Below are 18,092 nucleotides of genomic sequence, written 5' to 3' on the forward strand. Positions count from 1 at the left end.
GCCAAGGCTACGTACAAAAATATTTGAATTGGTTTCAACGAAGTCTTCTATATTTCAAGAGAATCAGAAATTATTTATTTAGTCATTTCTCTTATATAAACAAAGAGAGTAGCATGAAATGCCTTGTTCATGGAATACCAATGTGTATCATAATATAAGTTCTTGATAAATATTTTAAATACTAAATTACTTGATCAACTCAAAGGTTTCTATTTTTTGTTTTTTGTAAGAAGGGAGAGGTGTCAAGAAAATAATATAGCTTAACATTAATTTGAAATTCAAATTTAGCCAAAATAATTTATATAATTAACTCTGATAAAAATCAAAATATACTAATTATTACTCTTACTGTTAGTCAAGTTTCAATTGAATCAATATACACAGGTATTATAAAGCTTTGAAGATTTATTTAAAAAATCAAATTCTATATAGATGTCTTAAAATAAAAGTCAAATATGTGTAGTAGATGAAAAAATATGATTTTTTTTAAGAACGCCTCATGAACAATTAATTATTTCATATTTCATAAAAAAAATTTTTTTGCTATATGAAGGGATTATTTGGTTCTCATCTTTGAACATATTGAAGTATTCCTTCAACGTATCAAAAATCTAATAAAAACAAGGCAACAATTAAATTACGTGACGTTTTTGTGTAAATATATGAGGTGAGTAAGTACAACTTTACTAAAATGATATTAGACACTTTTCTTATGAAATTGAACAAACGAAACATTCGTAGTTGAGGAGAATATTTTCCTTAAATGTATGCCATCTCAACCATATGATCCATCAGTTAGGGCTCTTACCTTCCCTTTTCAATTGTTCATGCTACTTAACATTCAAGATTTCTTGAATACAACGACTTCTCAAATAATTTTCAAGGGTGTTATAGTTACAGATATTGTAATTAGAATCAACTGAAAACTAATTGGAGAACATGTCTACTTACTTTGAGCATTAACCAATACTTATGGTAGAAGGTAGGGTAATATGGTTTACCAAAAAAACAAAAAGTTAGTATAATATGTAATCTAATATTGTAATGGCAGTTAACAACTCAAACTCAAAGAACTCTATACCCACTAATCCTTTTGGTTTAGAGTTACTGGTTGATTCCATTCTATCATATTTTATGGCAAGGGCCTTTCCAACACCCATGCTCCATGGACCAATATGTTACAGTTGAAACATGAAAGAATTGAAATCTTAGATTAAAACTTCACGTATGGATGGTATGAACTACTTAAACAATGTTTCTTGAACAGCCAACAACCGAAGCTTATTACTAACTACATCAAAAAAAATTAATTAAAGAAACATGTAAATCGATCGGAAGATAAAAAAATACGCATGTTTGATAAAATGGTTGTTAATTACTATTTGATCTAAATGAATCATACAGATTTAACTCAATAATTAAACAAAATAGATTGGCATTTCTCTTCGTCTCTCAAATCGAGGGATCTTCTCAATTGGAAGATCTCCTTTTTCTAAAATACTTGCTCAATGACTTATTGATCAATAGAACTTATTAAGGCTTTTCATATATGTTAGGTAGGAATTCCGCCGCCAGTATTTTATATGCTAGTCCCAAGCCTAGATAAAGAGGGTTGGTGCATCAAATTGACAGCCAACATTGTTTATTAAAAATAAAAATAAAAAAATAAAAAAGATAAAAAATATAAAAAAAAAATAAAAGAAGAAGAAGAAGATCTTGAGCCAAACCCTTTTCATATATCCTAAAATTTTATACATGATAGGTAGGAAGCAATGGACAATAAAGCTTAAACTTAAGACTTTTTATGTTTATCATGGAATAGTGGGTAGTTATCCCAATCACAATGCAAATGGACTTGTTGACTTGTCTCTTCTAATTATTAGCTTAGAAAATATACTATGACCCATTTGGAGATAATTAGATGTTACAACCAAGCTTTCAACATATCAATATCTATCCTTACTTTATTAAAGGCTTAGTTGAAAAGTGTGGCATGATTTGGTTTAATTAAGCATCCACTATTTCACTATAGCCAACAAAAGCCAAAATTTTAGACTTAAAAAAATATCATATGTTTGTATTTTGAAACTAAAAAAAAAAGATTCATGTAATCGATTTCATTTAGTTGCGATAACACCAAACTGAGTTGAGTTCTTTAACCAATATCTTTTTTTTTTTTTCATAAAGAAAATTAATTCCTAAAAGCAGACAGAAGGCTCCATAGCGAATATGATAGGAGACCCACAAAAAGAGAGAGAGAGAGAGAGGCTTCCACCGAGGAGCCCAAATGTGCTGCAGAATAAAGATAACTTCAGCCCTCAATGACAACCTGTGAGAAATACACCTCTCTTGCTGGTCCTTTTCTTTTCAAAAAGTACATAGAAGTTAAATTTTGTTGTTCCATTTCTTAATCTTTATGCTTTTTTCTTCTTTCACTTTCTTAGTTCAAACTTCAAAACAGTAAAATAAAAATCCAACCACTATAGGGTCCAGACAGATTTGCAAATTAGAATTGGTTGGAAATCACAAGAAAAACAAAAGCCTTACTAGATTATCTTTAATAAAAAGTTAAGCGAGAGAACACTATCCGATAGTACACATACACATCGACGCCTATGTCCAATGGGAGGACATGCGTAAGCACCTGCAACATAGGGCAACATGATCTTTTTACATCCATTGTGTCTTGGCATAGATACTCGCTATCGGGTAATGTTCTTTCTTCCTAAAAGAACTAATCAAGTTATAAATGTTTAATATTCCAGAGCTTCAAACTGTCACTAGGATCAACACTCTATCAGGTTAACATTTGATTAGGTCAAGGTGTTCCAAACACCCAATCTATGCACATACACAATATATAGACTCTCCTACCAAAAAAAAACAATATATAGACAATACTCACTATGTCCAGGCCACAAGTAACAAACTCCTGCCCCTCTTCAATATCATTTAAACTCCCACTAAATTCTTTAGCCAAAGGTTTTGTGCCATCAATTACTTGATCAAATAGATGGCTAAGATTGTAAAGAGCATTTCAATAGACATTTTAATGTTCTCATCATGTATGGGCTAGCATCTATTCATTGTATGAGACAAGTATGGATGAACCCAATACAAGAATGAGGCCATCTCATTAATGGATAATGGGTTTTCAAGTTAACTGCCTAAAAGTGTAAAATGTATCCGGGACTATTAATTGAACTCATTTTATTATGAGATATGCATCAGTTGTTCACTCTAAAGGGTTGGTACCTACTCCCAATCTATATAATGTTAGCAAAACCCATTAGTTAGTAACCCTAATAATTGTATAGACAATGAAGCAAATATGATCAACAATGGGAGAAAACCTACACTGGAGGATTCTTTGTCACATGCTATGGATTTGGGTATGTTATATTGTTTGTTGTTCATTGATTCAACACTAAGGCTATGTTTGGTAGCCTAGAAAACGAAATGAAACGAAATGAAAGGAAAATAAATATTTATACTTGTTTGGTTACCCAAAGAAAAGAAAAGAAAAATATTTTTTAATTGCCTCTAGACATCATATCTGATACACTGGAGTTTACCGGAGTTTTCCTCATTAGGCGAAGAAGCAGAACAACCAGCAGTAGCATATTGAAGGGTAGCAACACAATCGTTACACCATGTTTCAAGATGTAAGCCAACACCTCAATACTCCAAACATAACAACAAACATGAGAGGGTTTCATCTCTTTATACGCCATTTTCCTTGATCCAATCCGCCTTCCATACCAAAAGCTGGTCTCTGAGTACCTTCTTCCTCCACACGCAGGCCGCTGCTTCAAGCAAGATTGAAATGGAACCACCATACAAAAATCCACCCTTTTGCCTTTGAGATTCTTCTCCCTCCTAAATGAACTAGGCCGCTTTCCTCTAAGCACCATTGAATTTGGAAAATGTTCATCTTTTAACTTGTCCCTCTCTATATTCCCCTCTCTGTGAAGAAGTTTAGATCAACAAACTCGAATCATCTCAAATCCAACAAATATTTTTCCAAAAGGGGGGGGGGGGGGGAAAGCAAATGTAGGTTTTAAGCAAGGATGAAACAGTACAACTTTTCCATTCTAAAAAGACAGAACACTAACAACTCATACCGAAATACTAATAATGTTAACCAAATGTGAAGAATCGATCTAGGGTTGGCTCACAAACCCTTCTATAAAATACGAGGCAATACCAAAAACCGAGAATACTCGAAACAATCAATCTTGGAATAGGAAAAAAATGATATCTTTAACATCATTCAACAAAAGATGAAGCAGATGAGGGGTTTGGTGGAGGATCTCGATCGGCGTTCACAGTGGAGTCTTCGCTCATAGCCCCTTATTTCAAGAAGCAGATGAGGGGAAAAAGAAGAAGAGAGGTAAGGGAGACCTTTCTTCTCTCATTATCTTGAGTTGAGTTTAAAAGGTGAACGAAGCTACATCTTGATCCCAGCACCCTCTGCCTCCTCTCTTCCTTCTCCCACCATCCCTTCACTTGTGTCTATTCTCTCATTTGCAACAAAAAAAAAGAGTCTATTCTCTCATCTCCTCCCTCCACTACCTCTAAAGGCTATCTCTGTCAACATCAGCTATTTGGTTCTTCCACTCCCCCCTAACCTCTCCATCAAACAATCGCAGAACCCTCGCTTAGATTCAGTTACCGGAAATCTCATCGTCCACGGCAACTCCATACCCTCAACCTCGTAAAACAAGCTATTTTCTCGACTTACCCAATTGTCTCGTGGTATGGACGAGATTTTTTGGATGTCGGCGGTAGAAAATTGTGTGATTCCCAAGACAATTTTAAATTTAAAACCTAGAATCTTCTTGTCTTCACTGGGTCGTCCAAACACAAAGATAACAATGAGATCTGAGAAAATCGGACAAATTTCTTTTCGTTTCTTTTCTTCTCTCGGCTACCAAACACAGCCTAATATTATGCAGTTTAGTTCCAAAAACACTATAGCTATGGCATAAGCCATCACCTTGCCTTGGCCTGTAAGGATTGTCCTTGGTTTTCTACCATGCATTGCTTTGATGAAAGTCTCAAATAACCATGTGAAAGATCCAATTGTTTCATCATACAAGAGTGTAGCACCAAATATGATAATTTGATTGTGATTATTCCCCTCTACTAAGATTCAAACCACATGCCTAGTTTAGGTAACTTCTAGGAACAATGGAACATAGTAAATATCCTATGTCACAGTGTAAAACTGCATAATCTGCCCAAAAAGTTTCTTTATTCACAGAGAGACAATTGAATACATAATATAAGCATATAAGGCCTAAGTTCTAAATATTACGTTTACTCCCCTGTGAAAAGACATTGTACCCCTCGTTTAGTGGAGGAGAGAGATTGATACAAGGAATGTTGTCATAGACTGTGCTCATGGACAAAAAACTATATCCCCTTCCGTTTTTGTGTCTGTGCGCACTAGTGCACACTAAACAGATGAACAAGAATTCAATCCCATAAATAAATAATAATATACATCACTTATTTTTTTTTTAATATATTCACACCACTTACTCTTAATTTACGAGTCTATGCTTTTTGATTTATTATAGGGAGAGAAAACGCTACTTAATTGCGTGGCCCTATGCCAGTGGTGGGTCGGGGCTACTGGGAGCACACCAAGGCATCCAACAAGGGGCCGGATGGTTATTTCGCCACCCCTAACGCACTATTGAGTAGTGTTCTTTTCTCTTTTATTATTATAGGGCTGACAACATTATTTAAGAACCATTGATGCTGGTGATGTTTCATTTCCCCCTTTTTTTAAAGTGGTATATGGGTCAAGGTTGGACTGGGTTGAATTGACCCATCACAATCTAGGGTTGGGCTGAGCTGGGCTGGGCCGGAATGGGCCAGGCTGAACCTATAAGGGAACTTAAGATTGGGTTAGCATTTTAAAAAGTGGGGCCAAACCTAACCCACTAACACCCTATATGAAATCATTCCACCACACTTCATTGATAATCTTAATCTTAAGCTGCGGATAAATAAGAGAAGGAATAAGTTATGAAAAATAATAAAATAATAAAAAATAAGAAACTAGAACTTTTGAAAAGTCAAATTATTGAAAATATATGCCACATCAGACCTTGAAATCGGCAAAATCATGGGAATCATGGAAAAAGAATCTTGAGTCCACATTTTTCTTAACTAGAAAATCTTGAGTCCACAATTGCCTCAAGGAAACCCTCTTGCTCAAGATTTCCAACAAAACCAGTGCTTACGTGGCAAGACTAATAACTTAACAAATTGGATTTACAAAGGAAACATGGCTAGCTAGGTTAAGGTCAATCACCACATGGTCATGGAAATACCGGTAAGATTTAATTAGTAGCAAGAAAGGTCAAAGTCAAACAAATACTGCGACTTCCCCACTTGTCAAGCAGTAGATTTAGCATGGGACATTCATAGACAACAACTCCACCACAACTTAAAAATATTGCTCGATGGGTCATTTGCATTATAAACAAAGGAAAATGTGTCTCATTATGTGCTAGTTATATAATAACATGGTAAGCTTTGGAGGTCAATGCTCAGGGTATACTCTATGAGATGAAACAGGTATCAAATGGAGGATGGATGATAGAAGAGATCTGAAATGATTTTAAGGAGAAAGAAGATCATTTTTCTAAGGGAAATACTAAATTGTGGCCTTGGAGCTCATTATCATTGTTGCTTGATGTCCATAATGTTCTGTTTAAAACCAATTTTCAGTTCAGACCCAACAACGATCTAGTCATCATTATGCACGATCTAGTCATCATTATGCACTGCTTAGCCAGAAGGGATATGAACAATAGGCTGTACATTAACAATGTTGACCCTAACATTAAATGTTCTATCTTATCTTCTTTAATTTATAAAGTTTTTTTTTAATAAAAAAAAAAAAAAAAAAAAATTCGACCACATCTTTTGCTACTTAGGCCTTAGGGCTTACATCATCTATATGCATCAATTTTTCTGTTTTTATTTTGAAAAAAATAAGTGAGTGCATACTTTAATTTTTAACCGGCATCCTCTCACATAATGAGTTGAAGGGGTCACATAGACACATTCTCCTATTCTTACCCACGTGAAATGATACTATTATCAGCATTGCTATTGGTGTGATTTAAAATTTTTTTTCCCTACAATGGTGTCGTAGGGAATCCTCTCCCTTATCATATATTAGATTAAAAAAAAAAAAAAAAAACTCCAATTGAATTTACCATCATAAATGTTAGGGGAGAGAAGTTGCCAACAAGGATTCGAAGCCATTCCCACACCTACAAACATTTTTCCTCCTTCGAAGCATTAGTGGGATTCTTTTTTTCCTTTATATAACTAAAAAGATTGATATTCCTTTCACTATCGGCATTGGCACCCACATGAGATGGTAGTTGACTTCATCAATAGGGGTCGAGGTGAGAGTGTAATGATGACCCAATAGTCCATCCATGGTGAATGAATTCTTCATTCTATACGGGTGAAGGAAAACTTTCGCTTGACTGGAAATTAGAAGTATTGGTGGGTCTCATTTGTTGACATGTCTGTATCATTTTTTAATCGTGGATTAATTATGAGAGTAATCTTATTTTATATGAATCAATTAATTGTTTTAAAATAAGATATTATGGTTGGGGGGAGTCTAGACTACATGAGGAATAGAATATCTCAAACTTGAAAAACTGTTGGCACTAGTCTCAAGCCAACTTGGCACGTGCTCAGTTTGATGAGGAGGAAGCCGAACCTCTTTTCTCATAAGAAAAGAATTATATAGGGACTACAGATCTATCTATCTTCCTTCCATTATTGTCTTTAAATATGAATTGGTGGTTAGAACTTCGTACTCAATCCACTACTTCAAATAACTTTTCATTATGATTAAGAATCAATAACTCCTTATTCTACCCAAGAAACTGAAAACAAAATAACTCTCAATTAATGAAGTCCCTATTAAAACTTATTCTCATGTACAATGCTATTAACCACAAGATAACTACATTACTCGAACAATTCTCTACCATACAATTGATGGAAAACCATGCATGAGCCATGTATGTTAGATATAGGCACGTAACACACTGCGCCAGCAACAGCCCTCCAAAGAAGGTACAAGTTAGCTAGAGCCTTGGCTACTTATGGTTAGCTCTTGAGATTGAAGCCCACCTTCACTTCTCTCCTTTTCCTCTCTTTTGAAATTTAATGGAAGAAAGATCTCCCTCTGTGTGTGTCTACACTTAGACATAACAAGTGTGAAAAGACTGCACTGAAGATGCTCACATGCGTTTTCCCATTGGATGTGCCCATTGATGTGTATCTTTCACTATAGAGCATTCTCTTGCCCAAAATTAAAATATTTTGAAGAGTTAATGTTAAGAACATTGGTTGATTTATTATTATTACTATTATTATTATTTTTTTTTTAATAGCAACATTGGTTGATTATTGAATAAAAATAGGGGGAAAAACTCTTAAATATAACAGGTTACAAACATTATTTTGTTTCAATAGAAGTGATGCTAAATTTGATATTTGACTTGTCTAAGATTTTTCTTTCTATTCAATTGTTCGAATGGTCAAAATCATATTCTTTCATGGTCATAGATTAATCTTTGAAGAAACCAACAGAAAAGTTGTAAGAATGGTCAATATCATACCATTTTCAGAGTCACAGATTCAATGTTGAAGAAAACAAAAGTAAAAATTTCCCACGTTGCAAGAATGCATATTCTATGTCAGTAGGGGTGCAACAGGGCTGGGTTGAGTTGGGCTTCTTAAAACCTTAGTCCAATCTTAAGTCCCCTTAATTAGCTGAACTCAAACCCACCCTGACCCTGACTCAGAGCCACAAAATTTCAACCCAAGCCCAACCTTTATCCACCCTGATTGGCCCTAATTTTTCAGGGTCGGGCCGGGATGACCCTGATTGGCCTTGACCCTGACCCTGACCTTACAAAATATGAAATAATTAAAAGATATTCATAATAAAAAAGAGATAAAAAAACACAAAATAACAAATTATTTGTCATTAGGAGAATATCCTAAAGCAAACATTCAAACAATTTAAATAGCTCCAACTATTATGGTAAACATAGAGGAGATCATCCTAAGAAAATCCAAAAAATATCAATTATTTGTCATGATAAACAAAGAAATCATCCTAATAAGACTAACAATCCGAAGATCTCAAAACCTTTGTCATGTTAAATAAAGAGGAGAACACCCTAAGAAAACAAAAAATCCAAAGTCAACATCAAGGGCAAAAACCAAGGCCCGGTAGGGCCAAAACCATGCCTAATCTCAGAGTAAATAAATCAAGATCGGATTCAGGGCAGATTGGGCAGGCCAAAGACATCAGTCCTTACTCGCCCTTACCCTGACTCATGGTCAAAAATTTCAGGGCCAAGGCGGCTCTCAAGGTCAAATTTTTTGAGTTGATACTTATTCAGGATCAAGGCGAGTTTGGACCATCAGGACCAAACTTGCACTCCTATATCTCACATTCTCTCACGTATAATAAATCATCTCTCTCTCTCTCTCTCTCTCTCTCTCTCTCTCTCTCTCTCTCTTTTCAAGCTATCTACCAATATAGGCATCCATTATTCATCCAAAAAAATATAGGCATCCATGCTATGAACTAAATCCTCCATGTGGACGATATCATTTTCTCTGCATCATCATTGGTGTGGGTTCAAATCCCCCCACCCCACTTTCTGCCGTTTAAGGAATTGTCTCAATTTCATTTAATCAAACACCAAATTTGACATAATTAAATTACCACAAACCAAATCAAACCAAACCAACCGCAACCGCGACCGCGTACTGTGCACTGTACAAATCACATAAAAGTGCATTTAATCAGAAACTTAGAATTAAGAAACGACTTTGGAACGACTCTGCAGTCTGCAGACTCTACACGGCGAACAGACTACAGAGGAGAGAGAGAGAGAGAGAGAGAGACCACCATGAGGAAGGGGAACTTAAACGTCGAGCTTGAAATTCCTTCCTACGAAAAATCCGTCTCTGAATTCATGTAAATCTTTCTGTTTCTCTTTTTTCCTTCATCATTTTTGCTTCTTTTTTTTCTTCTTGTTTGAGATTAATTCTTCTGGTGGGGATTCTTAGCAGCACTCCCACTGGTACGTTCAGAGCTGGCGATCTGATAGTTGACAAAAATGGAGTTCGAATCATCTCTCAAAACGAAGATGAGCCGGTAAAGCCCATTTGCTCGACGTCGTGATTCTGTTATATTGGGAAATGGTTCAATTTGGATCCCTATTGTGTAACTAGATTACAGCTTTGATTCCTTTCTTTTGTTGATATAAAGTTTATGAACTCTTGACGGGAGACTGATTTAATGACACAGACATGATGCTTTCAACTAATTTCCCAGAAAAGAAGAAGAAATTTTGAATACAAAAAACAAGGGTATATTTTTATTAGTCTGTTGGACATGGAAAAATGGAGTGGTACTTCCCCTGCTTCCATTCTCACTTTCCACCACTGTACTGTTAATGAGGAAATCCCCATATCTCATTAGTTCATAGGAAAGTGGAAAACACATTCTAATTAATTACGACCCCTCTCTGAACAACAAGAACACCCTGAGGGTTTTCCTTCATCCATGAAACTGAATTAAATCCCTAATTAGCACACAGCTCCCCCACTACAGTCCTTGGTTTTCGGTCACATTTTTCTGTAATAACATGATTTTCTCCCCAGTCATCGCGTGTTTTTCCTGATACTACCTTGTTGGCCAGTACTGATCCTTTCCACTAGCAATCTTAAACTTACAACGAGATACATTCTAGTTCTTTATTGTGATTATTCATTTTTTATCCAGTTTATCATACCACAATCAAACTAATACAGATGGATTCTGCATTAAAATTTTGTTCAGCAAAGTTTAAGGAGAAATATTTCATGTTTTGGTCATTTTAGGCGGAGAGCATCAAGTATCTAGCCCTAAGTAGAAATATACAAGCTACATTTTTGCTATATCTAGCCATCCTAGGGAAATTGAATGTTTTCTTCTCATTTTTTTTTTTTTAAATAATTCCTTGCTAATGTTCTTTCCATGACATTATATGGACTACTAGTTATTTTGATTTGGATCTTCCCATTGGATCTACTCGTAAAACAATCTATGGTTGGTCATTGGATTTTTGATCCAATTCATGAATCTTATTATTCAAGTTGGTTGAGGAGGTTTTTAGTTATGTTTCTTATAGAGCCTTTTTCTTCTACCCAGTAAACTATGTCCTAGAGGAAAGTTTAGGAATTCTGTCTGAAACATCCAACATCGTTATCCCTCTAGAAAAACATCTTCAATTTGCAGCACATTGCTTCTGGTACGCTAGTTTAATAATTTATGTTGCAGTATGATTCTTGCAAAGTACTACACAATTTGGTACTCTTATGATGTTGACATTCTCATATGCATTATCTTTTGTGCAGCCAAACCTTATAAGGCTATCGGACAACCAATTGACCTTAGCTGACATGGATATAATTAAAGTGATTGGAAAGGGTAACGGAGGGGTCGTGCATCTGGTGCAACACAAATGGACTGGCCAATTTTTTGCATTGAAGGTGCTGTATGAGTTTAACGGTATCCCTGCCTTATTTGCACGATCTTCACTTGTTCTCTCTGTGCCTGCCTTATTTGTACTTTCTTCACTTTGCAATCATTCTCTCATCATAGTTGTCATGGTGTCTTGGCGACCAAGGTGCTTGGATGCCTAGGTGACGCTTTGACAACTATGCTCTCAATAGTTGGTTGCGATTCAAGTAAAACTAAGCTGTTCTTTTTTGTTCACCTTTTAGATATGGTTATCAAATTTAGATACCTAACCATATAGTGTTTCTGTATAATTTATGATCTACTTCTGGTTTGAAGTATAATAATAGATCCATCTATACACTTTCCAGAGGCTGCTGTTTGGCAACCAGAGTGCTCTTTTTCTTTTCCTTCTCATTTTCCTCTCTTTTTTTTTTTTTTTTTTGGGTTGGGGGAGTGGGGGAGGGTGGGTTGAAGTTGAACATAAAGCGAAAGTAGTGGAGACAGATTGAGTCAAGAAATAGATAAACATGGGCACTAGCGAAATTGGAAAATGATATTGTTTTAGTCTGTATCATAGAAATATAACATTAACTTGTCACTAGCATGGATTTTCAATGAGTTTGATGTGAAACTCATTCCAGTTGACTTGCCAAAATTGGAGGTTCTGCATGTCTTGCTTTTATCTGTAGCCCATTTATTATCTAACACGAAACTACCTAACAAACATCAGGGCATGACTGGAGCTGGTAAGATCTAATTATGAAACCAGTCCAATTCCTTTTTTGAGGGGTATGCGCCCTTTAATTTGGAAAGATCCACTTTAAAATAGTTTGGTTGAGAGTTATATGTCAAATTTGGAACTAGATGTTGGATATCTGTGTTGTGGTATGCAATTTTTAATAACCTGGTCCAGATCTAAATACAGTTCAATGCTGTGTGAATGATATGCACGAAGGCAAAGCCAGGATCTTTCTCTTGGGGGGCCATAATGATGCACATATCTGGGATCCCACCTCATAGTGGATCAAGTTTCCAGTATAGTAATCTGAGTTCTACTATAAAGCAGGTAGTGTGCTATACTTCAGAGCTACACTCGCATTCAGGTTTTGGTAAATTGAAGAGGAGTATACTTTGTGAAAAGAATGTATTTCGAGTTTTGACTATAAGCCAATGTAAGATTATTGTTTTGGATTGGATTTAATCAGGAGGCAGTGATTTTTGAGCCAGAGGACTCGATCATTATTTGGGAAGTGTAGAAAGGACAATATATAGTACAAAAATTTGAAAAGAGTAAGAGGAAAGATTAAAACCAGAAAAAATGATGATGGGAGTCTGGTAATGCTGGAATGGACCTAGAGTCCGTGGCCAAATCCGTAGATGCAAGGAAAACCACTATTTTGGAACATTTTCCCTTAGGAATTGCCAGAATGCAATATCAATGTCTTAGATTTGGGCCAGAGAACCAAAAAGGATCCAAGGGACCTCTACAATTTATCACTTGTCTCATGATTGGAGGATTAAACCAAACCACTTTGATGGTGTATTCATTGTGTGTGATCAAGTTGTAGAGCTGCTCCTTGCTTCATCAATTCCAAGGAGCAGAAACTACCAATATGGCTGCTATTGCAAGTTTTTATGGCCTTGGTTGTGGACCATGTTCTATTCAATATCACCCAAAGCGAAAATGCAAACTTTCAAAAAAAAAAAAAAAAATGTCTGGTACACAGATTTAAAGCTGTAGATTCTTTTTCCCTGAAATAATATTTTCTCTTGACGGGCATGACCACATAAATTATAAATAGGTGGACAAGCACCTATTTTCTCCCATGTGGCAGGTCGGACGGAGCAGAATTTTGTTGACAGTTAGACCTAGGGTCCCTGCTCACTTGTCAAGTTTCATCTCAAAGGAGTTAGCCACATGGAAAACTGAAGTATTGAAAAATTAAGGACCACCAAAAGGGTATACATGATTGCTTGGATGACTGTTGGATGCTTGGACATGCACATTGGGATAAATGATTGAATTTGAGGCTGAAATTTACACGTGAGCAATCCATGCCATTCCCCAAATATCCAACGGTCAGACTGGCTGAATCACCCTTCAACATGGCACAATTAAGTATGCCCATTCACCTATTTTTGTAAACATGCCCATTGAGAGTCAAGAAAATAACATATATTTTTTCCCTTTTTTTTTTCTGTTATAAATATATATTGGTTGTGTAAATATGTTGGGAGTTATAGAGTTATAGTCCCAGATAGGTTTGTTCAAATCCTTGGTGCATTTGTATACTTGAAGAGCTCTCTCCATCTAATGCCTTAAGGCTTTGGACTGGACCCTCCAACAAGGTATCAGAGCCAAGGTCCATTTGTTGCGCTTCCTAAGTTGTTTGTCCACAAGTAGAGATAGGTATGCCGAGCCTACACAGGAGAGGGAGTGTTGAGATGTTGGGAGTTATAGAGTTAATAGTCTCACGTCAGATTTGTTCATGTCCTTGGTGCCTTCATATACTTGAGGAGCTCTCTCTCCACTTAATGCCTTAAGGTTTTGGATTGGAACCTCCAACAGGTTGGCAATAAGTAGGTTAGCTAGTTTGGTGGGGCAACCCTGGATGACATGAACTCAACCCCCTTCTCTCTTATTTATTCCATTGTATAACTTAATATCCAACTTTCCCCCTTTCTGGGTGGGCTGGGAGCAAGGTTCCTCCCTTCCACTTGTGGCTCTGGCCAATTCTACCTCGTCTGAATAGACTCATTCTCCAATTAAAACGGTCCATGGTTGCTATTTCTTCCAGAATAACAGATTCATTCTTTCATACTGCTTTTCTTTTGTTAAGGCCATTGCTTATGTTTACCTTTTTGTTTCACAAGATTCGTAAGGCATTCTGATTCAGTGTTGCTCTGTGGTTACGATTCTTTGTTGGGAAAGTTCTAATGAACTGCAAAATGCAGGTTATACAAGTGAATATCCCGGAGCCTAATCGCAGACAGATTGCACAGGAACTGAAGATTAATCAGTCAGCACAGAGTCCATATGTGGTTGTATGTTACCAGTCATTCTATGACAATGGCTTCATATCAATTGTTTTGGAATACATGGATGGTGGTTCTCTTGCAGATTTTCTAAAAAAAGTCCAAACAATTCCAGAGAAATATCTTGCTGCCATCTGTAAGCAGGTTGGCATTCTGTTTTGTTCATTGATCCAAGAATTCCTTTATTTGATTCCTTCTGTTGAACAATTTCTTCATACATGCAGGTGCTCATGGGTCTGTTGTATATTCATCATGACAAGCACATAATTCACAGGGACTTAAAACCTTCTAATTTGTTAATAAATCATACAGGAGCAGTCAAGATAACTGATTTTGGTGTGAGTGCCATATTGGAAAGCACCTCTGACCAGGCAAATACCTTGATTGGTACTTACAATTATATGTCTGTGAGTACCTTCTTGGATTTTTTTTTTTTTTGGGGGGGGTGGTCTTTTTTATGTGGGAAACTCAAGTGTTTTTTATGGTGTCCTTGCAAATAAGCACTTTGTTCTTCACATTACTACATGATCAAATATATTGTTGAATCTGTCTATCTGGATTTTATTTTTGATAGCCAGAGAGAATCAGGGGAGGTAAACATGGCCCCAAAAGTGATATTTGGAGCTTGGGATTAGTTTTACTGGAGTGTGCGACCGGCAAATTTCCTTATTCCCCACCAGAAGAAGGAGGATGGGTCAACTGTTTCGAGCTTATGGAAACAATTGTGAATCAACCACCACCTTGTGCACCTTCTGACCGGTTTTCTCCAGAGTTCTGCTCCTTTATCTCAGCATGGTACTTGGAAATATGCTTAAATCTGTTCAAATGACTTCATGCAGCTAATGTGATTCTGTCAACCTGATCTCATTTGTAGTTTTATACCTGAGTTGTTAATGTTCGAATCATGTTATTCTTCTTGAAGCTTAGGCCTTAAACGGTGTGTTTTGTCCTTCCGCTTCTTTCTTTGGGAGGAATTTTGGAACATTCTACTTCTAGGTTAGAGCTTGAAATTATGAAAACACTGAGCAGTTGAGATATACAGTTAAGAAAAGTTGGTCCCCTTTCTACCATGCATATTTCGTGGATTTCTTTTTTTCTTTCCCCAAGTATTTATGTCTTTTGAGGACATCGTATTTAACGCTGACATGAGATTTCTTTTATCTTTCAGTTTACAGAAAGATCCAAATCATAGACATTCAGCACGTAAACTAATGGTATTGATACAGCCACTTTCTTTATTTCACCCACTTATGGTTGGCTCAACCCCTTGATTATGCGTATGCTCATGTGAAAACTAGGAACATCCTTTCATCAGCATGTATGAAGACTCAAATGTTGATTTTGCTGCTTACTTCAACAAAGCTGGGTCCCCACTTGCAACATTTTGATCGTTTCCTTTCTGGTATGTCTTACAAATAGAAAGTTTAGTTCTCTGTTGTATAAAATTGTCCAACTACACATTATCATCTTTTTGTGCTGATTGCTCACCAATCATATGCCAGATCTACTGACATGTACATTATTGCTTTTATTGCTCCCCTTCATTTTCTTTCTACTGTCTAGTGAAATGTGAGTTTTCATCCAAAATGTTACTCCTGCAATTCTGTTTTAACTTGTACAATTTTTTCAGTTAGCATGTCTGGTGTATCAGGCAACTTAATTGTTCTTCCAGGCTCTGCCAGGTTGAAAGTGAAGGAAGGTAAATGAAATTAAAACAAAACTAAAATGGATATTTTATAATCATCATCAATAATTGTAATGTAACTTACTAAAAAACTTATGAAATATAATAGTTGAATTTTACTTCACTTTTCAACCAAATTACATGGATTCGAATTGGAAACACGATAAAGCTAAGATATATATTTGAAAGTTTAATTGCTGTATTTGGTAAGATTTTAAGTCAGTTTCACAAAAATAAAAATAAAAAATAAATAAATAAAATTTCACTTCCCTTCATCTCCCTTTCCCTGTGACCAGATGGTGCCCTGGTAATGTACTGCTGATGATTATATGGACACGATTGTCTTATTCTACTCTTGGGCATCCTAAGAGGCGAACACCCTGGTTGATCTGCACATGCATCTGCAACCATCTAAGATTATGTACACTAGTTCTCCTAAAAGATAAACTATTTACATTTATGAATCATGTAATACGTTTAAACACTGATCGTCTACACTGGTGATTGCACACATTGTCTATATATTTCCTGCAGATTGCATATGTGCTGCTGTGATGGGTATGGGAGTGAAAGAAAATAGAGCAAAAGTTACTGGAGTTTGAAAGAAAATAGAGCAAAAGTTACTGAATCTTTTGAAAGAGAAAACGGATTCAGGGTTGTTGAGAATCAGCAAAATATGGAAACCCAATGCCTGAGAATTGAAGCGAGCGGGACTGCAACACATTTTTCCATGAATCCGAGGTTATTACTTGAAAGATCAATATTATTATTTGTTTTTCATATCTGAAAAGATACAAAGCATATGTGCCAATCTTATGAACTTGGAATCAATGAAATAGAGGCAGGTTGAGTCATCCACTTGGTACTGAAGAATCATATTCTTGGTATTAATGTTTGCTCTTATTACTTTTCTCACTAATATTTAGCATTCAGAAAAAAAAAAAAAAAAATGAGCATTGTGCTCAGGGATTACTGATTCCTAAATCCTTGATTGTGCTAACATTCAGAAGTCAGAACCTGCGTTCTATGAAGGTCGTTTAATGAGCATTTGAGGTGAACAGGAGAAACCTAGTGTGATTTGGCTGCTTCAGAATGACAAGAATTGGGATCATGCTCGGCCAATTTTTCTGATCTGATTCTGATTTTTAAACAGCCTTAAGAAAAATTATGCATACTAACCCTAAGAAACGCCCTCTTTTCACTTACATGTGGAATTTCTTATTTTTATTTTGACAATCTTAAGATCCATGTGTGAATGAAAGGAGATGGTTCATAAAGCATCTCCAAATTAGTTTTTTAGGAATGACAGCAAAGAAACCCTTATGAATTTATGAAAACCTTTTATCAATGTACACATTGGCTTTGGGATATATAAAATGAAAGATCGAGTTTTCCTTCAATCATGGAGAAGAGAGAATCTCTTAATCTTTAGGCTTTGGTAGTTGATAGAATTTATGGAAAGTACAATTTGGACTTCAGGGCGGAGGGAATAATGAAACCTCAATGGCTAGATTTTCTTTACCAACGGTCACGCCTAAAATGAATATTTAAAATTTTCAAGAGAGAAGATCCTTAAATTGATATTCCTACATCCTCTCACAATCTCGTTCTTGTTACTATGTCTCCTCCTTGACCATGTCGGTCCCCTACTAATGAAACTATTCCTTGTGCCTCCATTCGTGTAGAGTGGGAAATGCTCCCAACATCGGCGACGAGGTCCCAAGGAACCATCAACCAAATTTGAAATTGCAAGTCTAGACAGCTTTGGTAGATTGTAAATTTCATATAAGGCTC

General features: G+C 36.0%; 1 protein-coding gene across 4 annotated transcripts; it reads left to right on the forward strand.

Annotated features, from left to right (window-relative positions):
• Positions 1 to 9,883: 9,883 nt before the first annotated feature.
• Positions 9,884 to 17,152, forward strand: LOC122068656 (mitogen-activated protein kinase kinase 2-like). 4 transcript variants are annotated; one of them, XM_042632527.1, is made up of 10 exons: positions 9,886 to 10,048; positions 10,141 to 10,228; positions 11,473 to 11,607; positions 14,534 to 14,758; positions 14,839 to 15,021; positions 15,189 to 15,409; positions 15,783 to 15,828; positions 15,913 to 16,016; positions 16,833 to 16,867; positions 16,898 to 17,152. In XM_042632527.1, exons 1-8 carry the CDS (start codon positions 9,981 to 9,983, stop codon positions 16,000 to 16,002), a joined length of 1,056 nt encoding a protein of 351 aa, XP_042488461.1. In that variant the 5' UTR covers positions 9,886 to 9,980; the 3' UTR covers positions 16,003 to 16,016; positions 16,833 to 16,867; positions 16,898 to 17,152. The 4 variants fall into 4 exon arrangements, with proteins under 4 accessions (XP_042488463.1, XP_042488462.1, XP_042488461.1 ...); XM_042632529.1 differs by having other exon boundaries at positions 9,884 to 10,048; positions 14,839 to 14,985; positions 16,833 to 17,152; XM_042632528.1 differs by having other exon boundaries at positions 9,885 to 10,048; positions 10,144 to 10,228; positions 16,833 to 17,152.
• The last annotated feature ends 940 nt before the right edge of the window (positions 17,153 to 18,092 follow it).

Source organism: Macadamia integrifolia, unplaced genomic scaffold (assembly GCF_013358625.1).
Source record: "Macadamia integrifolia cultivar HAES 741 unplaced genomic scaffold, SCU_Mint_v3 scaffold449, whole genome shotgun sequence".
NCBI classification, from domain to species: domain Eukaryota; kingdom Viridiplantae; phylum Streptophyta; class Magnoliopsida; order Proteales; family Proteaceae; genus Macadamia; species Macadamia integrifolia.